The sequence below is a fragment of the Sinohyriopsis cumingii genome, chromosome 2, assembly GCF_028554795.1.
Source record: "Sinohyriopsis cumingii isolate HCF-2022 chromosome 2, ASM2855479v2, whole genome shotgun sequence".
Taxonomy (NCBI): domain Eukaryota; kingdom Metazoa; phylum Mollusca; class Bivalvia; order Unionida; family Unionidae; genus Sinohyriopsis; species Sinohyriopsis cumingii.
Window position 1 is genome coordinate 75381890 of NC_142962.1, and position 18986 is coordinate 75400875.

At 36.7% G+C, this 18986-nt stretch overlaps 1 protein-coding gene across 1 annotated transcript in view; it reads left to right on the forward strand.

Annotated features, from left to right (window-relative positions):
• Nucleotides 1-18986, forward strand: part of LOC149805209 (protein bark beetle-like) — a 79713-nt gene that overhangs the window by 16104 nt on the left and 44623 nt on the right. The window contains exons 5-7 of the mRNA XM_089948432.1: nucleotides 140-384; nucleotides 9461-9752; nucleotides 13265-14754. Coding sequence (XP_089804558.1) covers nucleotides 140-384; nucleotides 9461-9752; nucleotides 13265-14754 — 2027 coding nt within the window. The remainder of the gene's footprint in view (nucleotides 1-139; nucleotides 385-9460; nucleotides 9753-13264; nucleotides 14755-18986) is intronic.

Below are 18986 nucleotides of genomic sequence, written 5' to 3' on the forward strand. Positions count from 1 at the left end.
ATCAATTATACGTAAGTACATTTTACATTGATAATATTATAATTACAAAGAGGACACATAAATTATATGTAAGTACATTTTACATTGATATTATAATTACAAAGAGGACATATATTATACATAAGTACATTTTTTCCAGGTTATGGTGCTTTTATCCAAACAGCAGTTGGTCGCACTTTGATAAATATGACAGATGTGTTGAATAACTGGGGAGATGGTCTGAAGATGTATTTAGTCAACTACACCATCAATGACTTCAACAGAAATTTCCCATCGGAACAGACTTTTTGTCAAGCCTCTGTCAGCAGTCCAAGTTTTCCGCTGCTTCTACCTGGGGAGATTATAGATCCACTTGGCAACAAGCCAGGTTGGATTTGTAGTAAGGTAAGTAAATGATTTCCGTTGTACCAAAGAACATTAAACTTTGTGATCCTTTCATGTCCATATGTGCATATTTTGGCATACGTAATGCTGTACCTCTCCATCAACACTTCATAAGATATCCAACCTCCAGATATTTTCAACATCTCCCAAGACCTCACACCAATTGACGATACATAGGGTCTTGAACTACTATTTATATGATACAAGTTCGTCACCTCATTAGGCCTTAAACCATCAGATATGGTACAAGTTCAGCACCTCAGTAGGTCTTAAACCATCAGATATGGTGCAAGTTCAGCTCCTCATTAGGTCTTAAACCATCAGATGTGGTACAAGTTCAGAACCTCATTAGGTCTTAAACCATCAGATATGGTACAAGTTCAGCACCTCATTAGGTCTTAAACCATCAGATATAGTACAAGTTCAGCACCTCATTAGGTCTTAAACCATCAGATATGGTACAAGTTCAACACCTCATTAGGTCTTACACCATCAGATATGGTACAAGTTCAACACCTCATTAGGCCTTAAACCATTAGGTATGATACCAGTTCAACACTTAATACCTCAAACTTTCAGATATACAAGTTCAGCACCTACTCAAAACCTTCAGATACAAGTGTATCATCTCATAAGACCTCAGACCTTAAGCTATGGATTCAATACCTCATATGATCTCACACCATCAGATATAAGTTAAGCACCTCAGAAGACCTCAAACCTTCAAATATGATACGAGTTCAACACCTCATAAGATCTCTCAACTTCATATATAAGATAAATACCTCTTAAAACCCCAAACCTTCATATATGAACTCTACACCTGTAAGACTTCAAACCTTTAGATCAGTTCTACACCTATTGAGACCTCAGACCCTCATATACAAGTTCACTACCTTCTAAGTCTGTAATCATTCAGATATAATAGGAGTGGTCTTTAGATGTATGTCTCTAATAAAATATTGTCTTGCATACACTAGCAGCTTGTGAGAAAAGAAATTTCATTGCTATTAATTCTTTACCTTCTGCTAACGCATATATGCGACCATAAAAATAGCTTTATAACCCCAGAGACGCATATACAAGCTGCTAATAATAGTTTCTCTGTCCCCGCTGGCTCATACATGCATTTCCGGCCAAGGGTTGGTAAACCCCAGATACGCATATACATGTTTCATATTAAAGCTTTGTATTGGATGAAATTACAAACATCCGTTCTCTTTTATAATATTTAGCCATTGAAAATAGTCCTTACATAAAATGATGAACATATTATTTTAGTAGTTTTACAGCATATAAGTGGGAAATCCTATTGAAAATGAGGTCAGTGGTGACAATAAAACAAAATGTCAACATTCATGTATTCCGACAACGATTCTGATCGATGTTTTGAAGGATTTGAAAGTGATGATATTGATTTTAACCAGATGAAGGATTGCACATTAGTATAAGTCCTGTTTCGACACCTGATATTTCAGATTTATCTGAATCCGAGGATGAAACACAAGACAATCAAATCTGGTCGGAACACGTGAGACCGGTAAATGTGGACGACTTTACAGCAGTTTCAGGGCCAGCATTTATCTTATGAGAAAATGCAAGGGAGATAGATTTCTTTTTATGTGCTTCAGGCAGTATCATAAAAAATTACCAAATCTGCAATAAAATAGTGGACACATTGGTGTGCAAAATAGTGGTGAGAAAAGTAATCTAATATACATTTTAAACACAGATATATTGGGATACATTTTTATTAATATAAAAAAATATGTGAATATAAACATTGATTCCTGTGGATTATATGTACTTGTTGGTGGAAATAAGTGGCACAAAACATTGGTAAGTGTTTGAAATTTTATTTTTCATTAAATTACATAGTTTGCATGAGACAAAATTGATACAGAAAATGTAGACAGCATGTAAACAACTCAAGGAGTTCTCACTCAGGCAGCTATTATGATGCTCTGGGGTTCAGCCTACAAACTGCTGCTAGAAGGCAGGCTGCTTATCAGGCTTAGTAGCCAGGGCAGCAAGTACTTGCAGAAGGTAAAGAGTTAAAGGTTATGAACAATAGGATTTTCTTTAAGAAGTCCTTTTACCCTCAATTAGTTCCATATCTTGTGCAGTGTGCAATGTTTCATGTACAGTAAGGATCAAATTTAGGTGACATTGACCCTTTTTATTGTTGTTGTAAGCTTTAATGCCATTTTTCAGCACACGATAGGCTATAGATGGCGGCCAGTATTAATGGTGGAGGAAGAACCTGGAAAGAACCACTGACCCACGAGAAGCTACTGGCAAGCTTTCTCACATACCCATATTAGCCGAATCTGAGACTTGAACCCACACAGAGGTGAGACGGCAGTGATCCGTAATGGAGAGCACTTTAGACCACTCGGCCACTGGGGGCCCCGACCCTTTTTAGATGTTTCAGTGATAATGTTTGATTTTTAAATGCCTGCTTTAAGGTGTAGTGTATGATATTGTGATGTCCATCTAATACCAGTTTTGTTTCCAAACAGTAGTCCACCATCTACAGTTACCAAACTCTGTGCTTTGCTTGTACTTCGTGTAAGGAAGAACCCAATCAATTTCAGCCTCAGAAATGCAAAGGTCAAGGATGTTGAGGGAATAAAAATGGTTTCTGCAAAATAACTTGTGTTCTCCACCATCTACAGTGCCCAAACTTTGTGGGTTAGGTTATACTTGGTATAAGAAAGAACCCTATTGTTTTTGGGTCTCATTAAATTGAGTTTTTCACCACTACAGCTTGCACTTGGAGTAAGAAGAACCCTATAAATTTTTGACTTGAATGATTGAAGATTAAAGGTCAGGATTAGTGATTAAAAAAAGAGATGATTTCGACTTGCTGCAGTTGCTAAACTTTGAGGATGGCATGCTTTTGATATAAGTAAAAATTCAGTTGGTTTTAGAATTGGTGGGTCAAAGGTCAAGGTTATTTTGACTCAATAAAAATGGTTTCTGCACAATAACATATAGTTCTGCATCACATATGTTGTTCAAACTTTATGGATGGGTTGCACTTGGGAACTGAAGCCTTTTGATTTTGGAGTTGAAAGATGAAAAGTCTAATTCACTGTGACTGGTTTCTGTGCAATAAGATAAGGTATGGAAGAAGTCTGTCAGTTTGGGGGTAAATAGTTTGAAAGCGAACGTAATGGTCACTGAAAGAAGGAAAATTATTTCTGTGCAAAATTTTCAGTTATAAAAATAGAAGACTTTTAAAAATGTGGTAGGCATATAATGTGCCATTCACAGTACTCATTTGGTTATGCACTAGGGAAATTAATAACAGAGCCACAAAGGATTCTTGTGAGCTTCATATGGGGGTAACTGCAAGAGGATAAGGGTGCTCAGTCCAGAGAAGGTTTATTGGGGGGGGCATCTAATTAAAGGGGAAATTCAGAACATGACAATGATGGTAGTTCTGCCACATATACAAAGACAAAGGATATTGCATCCAGCATAAAATATACAGTATCTTGGCAACTGCAGGGCTTTCTTCTCCAAAAGCCAACTACCAGTGTCTTTCTTGTCCCACTGGTGTTGGATGTACATGTTGACATTTTACACTGAGCTTCCTACCTTAGACAATAACACCACTTTGGTCAACATGGTAACCCAACTGTTTTACAAGTTGGATATTAATATAGTCAAGACTACCTCTAAGCTGGTGCAGAATGTAGTTGCAACTTCCTTCATAATGGACTTGTCATCATTTACAATTTTTTGACTTGCCAAAAGTTATGGAAGAGACTATGCATGGAAATCCATGGCCTGGATCACCAATGTTTTCCACAGACTTGTCATCACTTACAAAATTTTTTGACTTGCCAAAAGACCTATGACAAAATGAGTATATTGCTGAAAACCGGAGGTAAGGGCTGCATAGTGTGCCTAACTAAGGCATTTTGTTCTGTGTGGGAGATGGGTCACATCCCCGATGAATGGAAAAGGGGTATTATCCTGCCCTTCTATAATGGCTAGGGCAGTGAGCAAGACTGCAGTAAACAGACTGGTTCATCAGCCTGTTGTCAGTGTTGAAAAGACCTTCACCTTTGTACTCCAAGCCTGAGTAAAAGAACATTTATTGGAATTGCACATGAAAGAAAAGAGTTGCTTTACATCAGGAATGTCAACCAGGACTACATTTGTATGCTTTGGGGCCCTGAGTGGCCGAGTGGTCTAAAGCGCTCTCCGTTACGGATCACTGCCATCTCACCTCAGTCTGTGTGGGTTCGAGTCTGTCTGCGTGGGTTCAAGTCTAGGATTCGGCCAATGTGGGTATGTGAGAAAGCTTGCCAGTAGCTTCTCGTGGGTTGGTGGTTCTTCCCAGTGTTTTCCTGGGTTCTTCCTCCACCATTAATACTGGCTGCCATGTATAGCCTATCGTGTGCTGAAAAATGGTGTTAAACCCCACAACAACAACAACAACAACAGCAACAATTTGTATGCTCAACACATTGTTAGAAACCCACAAGAAATTCAATCAGCACCATGGATATTCAACGTTGACCTGAAAGCTGCTTCTGACTCTGTGGACAGAGCTGCACCATGGCTTTTATTCATGAGTACAGGACTCGCTGACAAAGTTGTCAAGAAAAGCTGTCTATACCAACAACACCTTCAGCTGCATTAGAGTTGATGGTGAATGTTTCCAAAGGTTTCTTAACAGTGTTGTTCAACAGGTATCTAACATATCTCAATTATATTCTTGCCACCAGTTGACTGCACACTGGAACGAGTGGAAGGGAATGGACAGTTGGGTACAACCATAGGCAGCCAGATCTTTACAGACCTTTATTATACCAATGATGTAACTATACTGAGTTGCTACAATGCTTTCTTACTGCTCATCCTGGACATCATGCAGTAAGACCAAAATCTAAATGACCAGTCAACAAGCTGTCACGTCAGCAAAAACACCACAGTGGCATGAGGTTGAGATACTGGACTCATTTACATAATTATCTTAGCTGCTTACTCCACAGCTGAGGCAGCAGTGAACCAGAGATCAGATGTCACATTGAATGCATGAAAACCATGGATAGTTGTGTGTGGAACTAAAAAAAATCAGTCTTGTTTGCAAAGATCTTTATGACACATACATTCTGCAAGTCTTGCTGCATGGTGTTTACATGTGTATGCTCACATTGGCAATGGCTAGAAAGATTAATGCCAGAGGTGCCTCTGCAGCATTCTATGTGTCACATGCACCCAATGCATCATAAATACAGAGATCAGAAAACGAAGGAAACAACTAATGGCCAAAGATACCATTGGGTCTAGATACTTGCATCTCTTTGGCCACAGTGTTAGAGAACTTCCTGATATGGATAACAAACAGACACCTAAAGTTACCCTTGGAAAACTGATGCAGGGGTAGAAGCAACCAATGGGAAGACCAACAAGCACCTGATGGTTTGTATACTAGATAACAAAAGACACAAGATCACATCTACTGTCACAGACTCACAGCAATTCTGCCTCAGTGCCCTAGCTGACTCTCTGTTGAGAAAGTGCCAGTCCCTTAACACCTAATGGGCCAACCATCCATCAGTTTTTCATCAGATTTGTACAATTTGGGGATGTCCAGTGATAGACCTTTCTGCACCAAGGTTAAATAACAGCTGTCCACCTTGGTCTCCCCAGGCACAGATAAAAAAGCCTGGATAATGAGCGATGTAATATCAGTTAGTTGGAAGAGGTTTTGTAGCTATGCCTACCCCTCAACAGCTTTCTGTTACTGAAGATAATACAGAAAAAAGGTGTTAAAATGCAGACTGGTTCTGATTGCTCCCTTCGTAGTGGGACAAGTCCTGGGTGAATGATCTCAATCTAGTGAGAGACATCTACAGAAAAATCCCTCCAATGCCACATAGCCATAGTCACAGTTGTTTCATCCCTGCCCAGACAGGCTTCTCCTTCATACCTGGCTCTTCCATGCATAGAAAGGAATTTCAACCTTCTCTTGATGAATCTGATGAGCTAGAAGGCCCTTAACTGTAAAGATTTACAAGGGAATGTGACTGGTTCTCAGCAGCTGGTGCAACAAAAGCTGCTGCATCCCTTTCACTTCATCAACACTGCAAATGTTTAGCTATTTTCACGGATTTTTCACCTGCACTGTGTATATTCTTATTATATGCTTATTTTTCTCTGTTAACTTTACATTGTCAGAATCATTCAGTATTTTACGATATTGCACTCGCACACACAGTTCATATTGCACTTATTAAGGAACTACTTTCTATTGTCCGAGTGGTCTAAAGGGCTCACCGTTCTGGATCACTGCCATCTCACCTCTATCTGCGTGTGTTCGAGTCCAAGGCTTGGTTAGCATGGGTACATGGGAAAGCCTGCCAGTAGCTTCTCGTGGGTCGGTGGTTCTTCCCCGGGTTTTCTAGGGTTCTTCCTCCACCAGTTATACTGGCTGCCATGTATAACCTATCTTGTGCTGAAAAATGGCATTAAACCCTAGAACAACAACAACAACAACAATGATTTTCTAATGTAAACAGATAATGGATGCAGACATAAGCACCTTTGATTTATTTTATTTGTTTGTGGATGCAGTAAACCATCTGTTTGAGCCATTTGAAAGTAGAGATGCGAAAGTTGATAATGTTGATTAATTCATAGACTCACAAAAGAAAACTTCAGCGAAGCAGGCGACTGAATGTAATATCAGAAATGTGCAGCGCTGGCTGTATGATAACTTCTTTATAAACAGATCTTTTGTAGTTGGTGCTTAATGTTTTGGTTCATTAAATTTGTTTCTGAATGAACTAAAGCAGATGTTTTGTGGACTGCCACATACCAGCTGCTTAGCTACATTCCACATTAACTTTTTTGATAATGTTTCGGATTTAGGCAGGTGACAGATGCCTGATTTCATAAAATTGTTTGGTCCCTACAAATAACATGCAAGTGACAAGACATAAACTCTCTTCTTTAGCTGGTAATAAGAATGGCAAAAAAATATACTACAGTTTTACATCCTGAATTTCCTCAAAATGTACTTTCTTAGTTCTGTAAATCCAAATTACATGAGCCATGTCATGGGTTCTCAAGCTTGATTACACATTTCGAAATTGTACTGTAATTTCTACTATATTCCAGGTGCAATTACAGCCTCCTTACTGCACTCAAAGTGAAATGAACATATTCCATAGCGTCTTTTTGATAATTTCTGACTTCATATTTTTCCCACATTATGATTTCAAACATTCAGTGACAGAACAGAAATACACTTGCAGATGTCAGCACACTGCTCCATCACTGCTGAAATTTGAAGTACTTCATGTAGAATTGGCACAGATAATTCCAGTCCATAATTACACAATTTTGTAGAAATGACAAAAATACCAAATTTTATTCATTCCAGATCAAATGGAAAAGTTGTTGCAATGTGCATTCATTCACATGTAGAATTGGCACAGATAAATGCAGTCCATAATTACAAAATTTTGTAGAAATGACAAAAATACCAAAATTTATTCATTCCAAGTTCAAATGGAAAAGTTGTTGCAATGTGCATTCATTCACAGTATGACTCCAAATTTTAATTTTTTGTAGACCAAAACACCATTTTCTTTTGAAAGTTTTGTCTAGCACGCGACTAAGTTCAGATTTATCTGGGTGGAGTTATGTGCACATTAATAATGTTGTTTTGTAATGATGAATCTGTGCTTGTGTATTTAGGTTGGAATATAGCATACATTCGGTTACTTTGTTTTGTGTATTGTATTTTTGTTTATATAATTAAACCTTAGATAGAATAAGAAAATGAGCATATAATAAAGAGGTTACAGCTTTTGTATTGGAAAATATGAACTTGTTTTCTTGGATGGATATACTGCACTCCTAAGGTCATGCAATATTTCCATCCAAAACACTCATTCACATTTTCCCATACAAATGCAGTAACCTATAAATATTGTGTGTTAATATTTATGATTATAGATTGTAAGGGTAATTTAGTTAAAGGCATATTAAATAGCTAATTTTATCCATTGTGGGTTTGTACTATAAGATAAGGTGATTTAGTTTGGCAGACATGTTTATGTGACCTTTAGATCTTGTTGATGAATTTGATGTGATTTGAGTAGTAGTCATTGGTTTCCCACTTTGGAGAACCAAGTAAGTTGATTTCTGATTTGCAGGCTGTTCAAGAACCTGACCTTTTTTGACAAGTTAGAATGATTTGGAAATGAACTTATGACTCTCATCCTGGTTTAGAAATTGTGTTGTAGTTTTTTAAATAAGGTAGTGAGTAATATAATTAGCTATTCCTATCTTAAACATCAGTCTTATTAGAATTTGGTTTAGTTGTGTTCAGTTATAATTTGAGGCAATTTATTTACAATATTTCAGTTATTCATTGGAATTACAAGATGTTTGTAAACTTTTAGACATTTTGGATTATATTATTGTGATATTTCAAGACTTAGCTTATCAAACTATTCCAGACTATTTACATATCGGCACAATTGATTGAACTTCATTCAGATCACCAATGGAACTCATTTATTTGGAAAACTCTTTACTTTGTGATACAACTTTTAGGACTGTTTGGGATTTCATTCACAATACTATACATTAATTTTAAATTTTCACCGTGTATTATAGGCAGATAAATTATTTGTAGAATTTTATAAAACTTATTGGTTTTCACTTTTTCTGTTACATAGTTTAAGACCATAAAGACGTAACACCTATTAGGATCAAAGACTACCACTTTATGATCTCAAAAATATTTAGGCATTGTGTTAGAAAGGAATATTGGGCAGACTGGCTATCCAGCTTTGCATGATTTAGAAAACATTTTTTGGATGATACCAACTGGTGACAAACATTGAATCATTCTTTTGTTTACTCATGCATATTTGATCAAGATGATTGATACAATTTATACAGTTTGGCAAAAATTGAGTATTTACCTCGATGCTGAAAAGAATTATTGGGGAAGAGTCTGATAGTGTATGGAAAACAGAATGATATGATACTAACAATATGTTCATGTTTTATTTCGGATGAAATTCTTTCTCTTCAGACAATCAACTCTTCACCAGGGAAGATGATAACACTTCATATTTTAATAATGGAAAAAGACCCAGTGGCTCATGGTACTTTCACGGTCAAAGATGGGGATGTCAGTTCCAAGATAATCCTCCAATTTGATATAAGTAATGGTACATTCCCACAGTCCATTACTACCAGCCGTAATAAGATCTACATTGAAATTACGTACACTTTGCCACCAAGGCCACAGGGGGATCTAACAAAGTGGTGTCCTACATTTCGACCTTGCATTCGATTCCTGCTGGAGTTGACAACACAAGAAGGTAAATGCAGAAAGGGTTGAGAGTGGTCATGTTAATAAATCTCATGTATTGGCTTTTCACTTTACTTCTTTTGGACTCTGTTCTTTGTCTCAGATATAATTTTGATCATTCCAGTGGTATAGTGGTTAGACCATCTGTGCTGGAAGTGGGAGGTCTTGGGTTTGAACCCCTGCCAAGTCATACCAAAGACTTATAAAAATGGTACTGGCAGCTGTCTCGCTTGGTTAGTGTTAGAATTGGTCGGCCTAGTGTCAGGATAATGTGACTGGATGGGACATGTTAGATGTCTGCATCATGATGCCCCAGTGCTAGACATCACTATAAACTGCCATACTGCAGACACCATAGCCATGACTGACAAATTGTTAAAGCTACAGTAAAAATCCAAATCACACGCACACACACACATAAATTTATATAGGCGAATCACAGATTGCTCACTGGTATATCTAGTTCACAGAGATGCTTGTAATATCTAGCTCACAGAGAGACTTGTAACATCTGATTGTAATTCTTTTATGAAAGTGTAACTACTAAAGTGTTCCAGCTTGGAAGAAATGGGAGGTTTTCCCAGCTCTTTTCTTTACAAGTACTGTCCCTCTGCCCCCATTGTGCACCTTTCTACCCCCATGATTGTGCACACTTTATCTACTTGAACTGTAAAACCAAATGCTGTCATTTCCCACAGGCCTCAATAGTTAAATTGGTTGTTTTAATTATGAGTTCTACTGGTCATAGACCAGAAGAGCTTATAGGTTGGTCTGTAAACAGTCATCTGTTGTCCATTGTCTGACTGTCCATTAGCACAATTTTGTTTTTTTTACTTTTTTAGACTACTTGGAGGATTGCCATGAAACTTGATACACACATTTTTCCAATGATCTAGTTGGCCCTAAAACAAAAAATGGTGCTAGTTGGGCATCCAGTATGGTCACCAAGGTGGCTTTTTTTGAAAATATTGGTATTACTAATCATTTTGAATGGATGGTCATATCAACATGGGGTTTTCATTAACTGACTTATCTTGTCTGGTTGCTCAGATCTGATGTCCAATATGGTCACCATGGCAACCATCCTAAAAGTAACTTATTATCACTACTCGTCCTGAATGGAAAGTCAGGAAAAAAATGGGATTTTCACCAGAAGATGTATTATGATATTGAGTTGGTCTTAATTGGAAATATTGTTATTGCTACTCCTCCTGAATGGAAACTCATATCAACATCAGGTTGTTACTAAAAGATTTCTTGTGATTTCTGTTTGGTTGCAAATGAAAACTGCTGATCTGACATCAGTATGGCCACTATGGCAGCCATTTTGAAAATCCTGTCTCTACTCCTGCTGAATGGAAGGTTAATTAAGCTTCTAGTTGTTTGGCTGTGCCATAAAACACCAATCCTGATTGGCTGCCCCAGAAGCTAACTGCTTTATTAAATGTAAGCACATGAAGTTAACTGCATTATCAAATGAAGTGTGATGCTTTGACTAAAAATAAATCATAAAATGAAATATAGTGAGGCAGAAATAAAACAAAGTTTCAATTGCATTTTTTTTTTAGATGACTACAGTTTAATTATGAAGTTGCTTTTGATATTTTTGTAGTACTTCAGAGACCAAGTTGGAGGGTTGAAACTGTACACATATTGTATTGGGAAGTGTCCCAGCTAGGAATTACATACATACAGAGGGGAGGGATAAAGGGGCCTCTGTTGAAAGAAGGGCACTTTTTTTTATAAGAAAGGGCATATTTTGTGTAATAAAGAGATGGTCAAAAATGAAATTTAGAACATAAACTTTTGGAAAGTTTAAACAGACATAAGCACATTTGTAAGTTTATCCTTCTTTAAATAAACACAAAAAAGAGGATAAAATAGAAAAGTGCACAAATTTTAGAAGGGTTTTTAGTGATTTGAAGATAGTCAGAGGGAAAACCTCTTGGAGGGCAGGGAAAGACTTGAAAGGCACTGAGAGCAGGGCACACTTGCTTGCTGGATTACTCGTGAGTAGGTTTGATTTGTATTTCTTTAATTGCTTGTTAATTTTCTGTTACAGTTACTACTGTGCCTTATCTTGTGTTTTACAAGTAACATGGTACCAAAATGCAGTAGAGGCAGCTGAACTGAATCTTTAATTTGGTTGCAGTCAAGTTATACCAAAGACTTATAAAAATGGTACTAGTAGCTGCTTCACCTGGCACTCAGAATTAAGAGGTTAGTGTTATAAAGACTGGTCTGCCTGGTGTCAGGATAATGTGACTGGGTGGTACATGATGCTACATGTCTGCGGCATGATGCCCCAGTGCTAGACATCACTATAAACTATCACACTACAGAGATCATAGCGATATGACTGACAAATTTTCAAAACTACGTTAAAAATCCAATCACACACACACAGTTACTACTGTGCAGTATCTTGTGTTTTACAAGTAACATGGTTGTCAAAATGCAGAAGCGGTGGATGAACTGAATCTTTCTTTGGTTGCAGTCAGGTGCCAGAACCACAAACACCATACATGGCAAAGCTTTGCAGAGGATTTGTCAGTGATTTTAGCAGTGCTGGGGCATCAGTCTTGAGCGGGTGGAGCAATAAAAATAAGTTATTCAACAGTAGAACAAATTGAAGAAGAGGGGGGCACCAAAGACACTTCTTATTTGATGTGCTGTTTGGTCTTCTTGTTGTTGTTGTAGGTTTTAATGCCATTTACCAGCACAAGATAGGCTATGCATGGTGGCCAGTATTAATGGTGGAGGAAGAACCCGGGAAAACTCTGGGAAGAACCACCAACCCACGAGAAGCTACTGGCAAGCTTTCTCACATACCCACATTGGTCGAATCCTAGACTTGAACCCATGCAGACAGAGGTGAGATGGCAAGTCTCTGTAACGGAGAGCGCTTTAGACCACTCAGCCACTCGGGGCCCCACTATTTGGTCTACAGCAGACCCTGAATACATTTGTTTAAAAAGATGGGTGTTGAATAAATGTGCTGACTATAACAAAAGTAAATGCACAACTCTAAGATACACATAGGAGGAAGACAATACAAACAATATAAAATTATCAATATCATTATGACATTGCAACTCTGGGCAATGTACATTATATATACTTAATGACAGTGACTGAATTTACGGTTGCCCAGGATTCTGGTAGCTTTCCATCAGAACCTGAATAACATTTGAAAGAAGGTGAAAAATAAAATTAATTAAAAATGCTTGGTTATTAGGACTCTGTATGAAAATAGCATCAATCACAACGTTATTCACAAGCATGAAAATTGTCATAAACCCCATTAAATTCAGAAAAATATTGTTCACTGTTATGTATATATTGGAAGACAGTTCATTTAATCAGTCATTGACTTAGAAAATTGTAAAGTTGCAATTTTGTTGTGAAGTAATAATATTTTTTAAGAATTTTTTTGGATTACAACGTAGTACTGAATGTAAACAGATTCACGTGTAGATTAGTGCATTTTTTACCAACACTAACAGTATTTTTATATTGCAGGACCCGATGTAGAGTTCAGCATATTTAATACTACAGTAATCAACAACAACGGCTATGGTATCAACATTCAGGACATGAGGTCCAAAGTATTTGTGAACTCATCTGTTATCGCAAACAATACTTATGGTGCAGGGCTGCGCATTTATGAGGGAGCAGGAGAAATTGCCATTAACAACACCATCATTGAAGGAAATGAAAAGGCTGGTGTCAATATCACATATAGTGGTGGATATCAGCTGTTCAACATGTCAATAATAAGGAATAACCATGGTTATGGGGTTATAACTGAATATCTACGACTGAATCGCACACGATATGAGCTCTTCCAAAAAATGGAAGTTGCCAAATGCAGATTTCAATTCAACGAGTGGACAGCTTTCAGAATTGGCAACTATTGCCTCGGAGGGAACTATCTATTTAATGAAAGCTATTTTGAATACAATATGCATGAAGCAATTGAATATTTGTCATGTAATGTTTCCACCAAAGTGAGCACTAACTTTAGTTTAGCCTTCAATAATTTTGTAGGTAACAAGCGGCATGCTATTTTAATGTCACCAGTGGTCAACACAGTTGGCATTATAACAAATAACACATTTTCCAAGCATAAACTAGGTGTGCTTCGATTTGACAATAGTTATGATTTTATATTGAATCGTTGGTATTCTAACTTTGAGGTAAATTATAGAATTTTTGAAAACAAGTTCACAGAGAATCAAGGCCTGTACTGTGTAAGCATGAGATTAACCCAGCCAAGCCCATTCCAGTCCATTGAATTTAAATACAACACTCTTGAATGTAACACCATCAAAGATTCCTTCATTTATCTCAATCCTCGGAGCAGAGCAAATGCTGTCATTATTGTCTCATCTGGAAATGTCAGAGTTCAGCGAAACTACATATACAATCCAGATTCAGTGAGAGATATTGCAACACATTTGAAAGACCCATCAATTGTGATTGCTGCAGATCGCAACTGGTGGAAAACATTGAATCATTCTTTTGTATACTCACGCATATTTGATCAGGATGATCGATACAATTTGGCAGAAATTGAATATTTTCCAGTCTTGAAAGAACAGTGGTTGTATGGTAGCTTTGATACAAGTGATTTTCCTAAGTACCGTTGGGAATTTTCACGTGCAGGTGGTTTAATTGGTGGTGTTCTCGATGGAACTTTTACAACAGATCCAAATCAAAAAGTATATCACGTTGATAAAGACATATTCATCCTGAAAGATTCAACATTTATAATATTACCCGGCACAATTCTTGAGTTCAACTCATCAATAGGAATGGTTGTACATGGACGACTGAAGGCAGATGGTGCTTCATTTGCGCCAATCACATTCAAATTGAGAGATACGGATTTTTTGCCTCTTGAGAATCGTACTATTTATGATTCCATCAGACTGTATGATGGCTATGATGAATTTGAAGGAAGACTGGAGCTGAATATTTCTGGACAGTGGGGAACAGTGTGCAACAAGGTAATGCTGATTTGATTGACTTGGGAATTATTTATTTAATGTCACTTAAAGCATTGCCATGGTGTTATTGTGCCAAGCCTAAGTGGGTTGCAGGTTTACATGTGGTTTAGACCAACTTAGGTCAGCTACTGTTGTGTGCCTGTAAGAAATGACACCTTGTTCTCATTTCCTTGACACAAATAGTCTTTCATGTGCTGAATGACTGTTAAATACCAGTCAGTGAACCAATTGGTCAGGTCATTCATATTTTGTCGTTATTATTCAATAGTTGGGTTTATTCCGCAGTTTTAATGGGAATATTTTATATCAGATTGATCAAATTATCTATTATGTGATAAGAAAATTCTCTACGACTGTATACTAGCTATAATACAGGTATACTGGTATATTAGCTGTATTCCAGCTAAACAGTATACAACTTGTACAGGTATACTAAACAAGTATACAAGCTATACAGTTATACAGGCTGTACAGTAGCTAAACAAGTATACAAGCTATAGCTAAACACTTACACAAGCTATACAGGTATATAAGCTAACCAAGTATACAAGCTATAGCTAAACACTTACACAAGCTATACAGGTATATAAGCTAAACAAGTATACAAGCTATAGCTAAACACACAAGCTATACAGGTATATAAGCTAAACAAGTATACAAGCTATAGCAAAACACTTACACAAGCTATACAGGTATATAAGCTAACCAAGTATACAAGCTATAGCTAAACACTTACACAAGCTATACAGGTATATAAGCTAAACAAGTATACAAGCTATAGCGAAACACTTACACAAGCTATACAGGTATATAAGCTAAACAAGTATACAAGCTATAGCTAAACACTTACACAAGCTATACAGGTATACAAGCTATAGCTAAACACTTACACAAGCTATACAGGTATACAAGCTATAGCAAAACACTTACACAAGCTATACAGGTATACAAGCTATAGCTAAACACTTACAAGCTATACAGGTATACAAGCTATAGCTAAACACTTACACAAGCTATACAGGTATACAAGCTGTACAGTATACTTGCTAAATAGGTATACAGGCTTAACCAGTTCATGAGTTTATCATGTGCAATATATGACAAAGTTTAAAAGCACTAATGTGGTAATGGTGATAGGAAAAAAATGTCGAAATATTAAATTAATTAAAAATTAATTGGGGAAATGGTGATATGTTGGGTCCTTCTTTAACAAGGGCCATTTGGACATATCAGAGTACTGCAGCAAAGATGATATATAAAAATAGGAAAAGTGTAATCATCAAAGCTTTCCACCTAATAACACCCTCCAGCCATACAGTATATGTATCTAGTAATGAGTCATACAGTACATGTATCTAGTAATGAGTCATACAGTACATATATCAAGTAATGAGTCATACAGTACATGTATCTAGTAATGAGTCATACAGTACATGTATCTAGCAATGAGTCATACAGTACATGTATCAACTAACATCATTCTAGTAACACCTTTGAGTTATACAATACATATATCTAATAACATCATTCTGATAAAACCTTGAGTCATACAGTACATGTACCATGTAACATCATTCTAGTAACACCCCTGAGTAATACAGTACATATATCTAATAACATCATCCTGATAAAACCTTGAGTCATACAGTACATCAGGGATCATCCTGGGCTTCGCCAGTGTTGCAAATTGCGATTTTTTTTTCCTTATTGGCGACAAAAATATCCCATCTGGCGATTTTTTTGGCGACAGACTTTTTGGTTATTTAATTTGTACATACAGTCATGGATTTGGACTGTATAAATTAAAAGGGAGAATGAAAGGAAGCCACAAACTTGACTAAGCAATGCACTGGAATCGATCTGTTACACAAACGATCCTTTGTTCGTATTGACAACCCCATCTTTACAGTGCATTGTTACATCATAATCTGCTTATGCTGACATCTGAGCGGAGTACTGTATGCTGCGTTACAGTCAATCATGTTACCGAACTATACCTACAACTGACCGACTTCTGAAGACGCCAATAGAACAGATACAATTAATTGAATGGCTAATCCTTCTGTTGTTTTTTTTTTTTTTTTTTTACATATACCTATACAGTAGTTTTGTTGAACCTTCATAGAAAACTGATAACCTTTGAAGTACCGACTACTGAGTATAAATACAAAGCAAATGGAAAAAATCTCAATCACAATTATATCTGTCGCCAGTACAGCATTTTACTCATTGATCTTTTCCTGTTGCCACCAATCCGTGTTACGGCTGCAGAGACTTAAACTCCGCAACAAGAAATAGCTAAAAAAAAAAACAGTTTTGCATAATTAATAATAATTATTTATTTCTCAAAATACAGGAGTGAAAGAATCCCTAAATTGGGTGTGAATTTATGCTTATATATACGGTCCAATATTGCCAGGTGTTGACTCATGTAAGTTTCATTCGTGGGAATGGAGATCCTATTTTGCTTGTCGAGAAAATGTATACAGCATTCAGTGATCATTCTTGGGATTTAGGAAGCAATTCACTACAAGCTTTGTGAAGCTAGCCATAAGGGGTGGGGGGGGCTGCTGAGAGACTACTGGTGTCACCTGTCAGCACTGTAGACTGTGAACATGGATTCAGTAAGATGAACCTCATAAAAACTGACATCAGAAATAAACTCTGCATCTCATCTCTCGAGAATTTAATAAGAATCAGCATGTACAAATGTGAAAAATTAGACTTTGAAACTGCATTCAGCAAGTGGGCAGCCCTAAAATCGCGATGGATCTTCATGTAACACTTTGTAACATTTTGTTAATGCTTGTTGTAATTAGAGTATTAACTAACCCATCTTTTGTAATTTTCATTGCCTGTTACATTAATAGACTAAATTAACACTTGAAAAAATGTACACTACTTGTTCTGGCGACACTTTTTGAAAGTTGGCGGCAGAATATTGAGGTTGGCGATTTTTTTGGCGACAGCTTTTTAAAAGCCAGGACCATCCCTGGTACATGTATCAAGTAACATCATTCTAGTAACACCCCTGAGTAATACAGTACATATATCTAATAACATCATCCTGATAAAACCTTGAGTCATACAGTACATGTATAAAGTAACATCATTCTAGTAACACCCCTGAGTAATACAATACATATATCTAATAACATCATTCTGATAAAACCTTGAGTCATACAGTACATGTATCAAGTAACATCATTCTAGTAACACCCGTGAGTAAGACAATACATATATCTAATAACATCATTCTGATAAAACCTTGAGTCATACAGTACATGTATCATGTAACATCATTCTAGTAAAATCCCTGAGGAATACAGTACATATATCTAATAACATCATCCTGATAAAACCTTGAGTCATACAGTACATGTATCAAGTAACATCATTCTAGTAACACCCGTGAGTAATACAATACATATATCTAATAACATCATTCTGATAAAACCTTGAGTCATACAGTACATGTATCAAGTAACATCATTCTAGTAACACCCGTGAGTAAGACAATACATATATCTAATAACATCATCCTGATAAAACCTTTGAGTCATACAGTATATTTATCTAGTAACATCATTCTAATAACTCCCTTGAGTTATAACCTTATGTACCAAGTAACATCATCCTTATAACATGTGGGTATGCTACCAGGTGGAGTGGGCAACAAAGTCACCTAGAAAAGGTAAACTTTACTTTTTTCTGTTAGGAAAGCAAAAACGACTGCATCCTGTGATTTTTTTAGATGCATACTGCATGACAGTAAAGACTTTTGAGATATTTCCTCACCCTAGCTCTAGTTTTTGTAGCCCAATATGATGAGATATTTACTCACCCTAGTTCTAGTTTTTGTAGCCCAATATGATGAGATATTTACTCACCTTAGTTCTAGTTTTTGTAGCCCAATATGATGAGATATTTCCTCACCCTAGTTCTAGTTTTTGTAGCCCAATATGAAATGCATAAGGTGTTGATCAATTGTACCAGCAAACAAACTCGTACACATTCATATGTATGTGTTTTATTAGCTGATCGACCATTAACCCTTTCCAGAGCAGGTTAGCAACCACATTATCTCTGTCTGATTTTTGGAAATTATTGACTATAGTTTGGAAACTTAAACAGACGTGTTTTAAGAACAGAATTGCTGAAAAGCACTTAAAAGCTTTTAAAAAAAATTGAAGATTTTAACTGCCACATTTGCCTTATTATTTTTATAATAT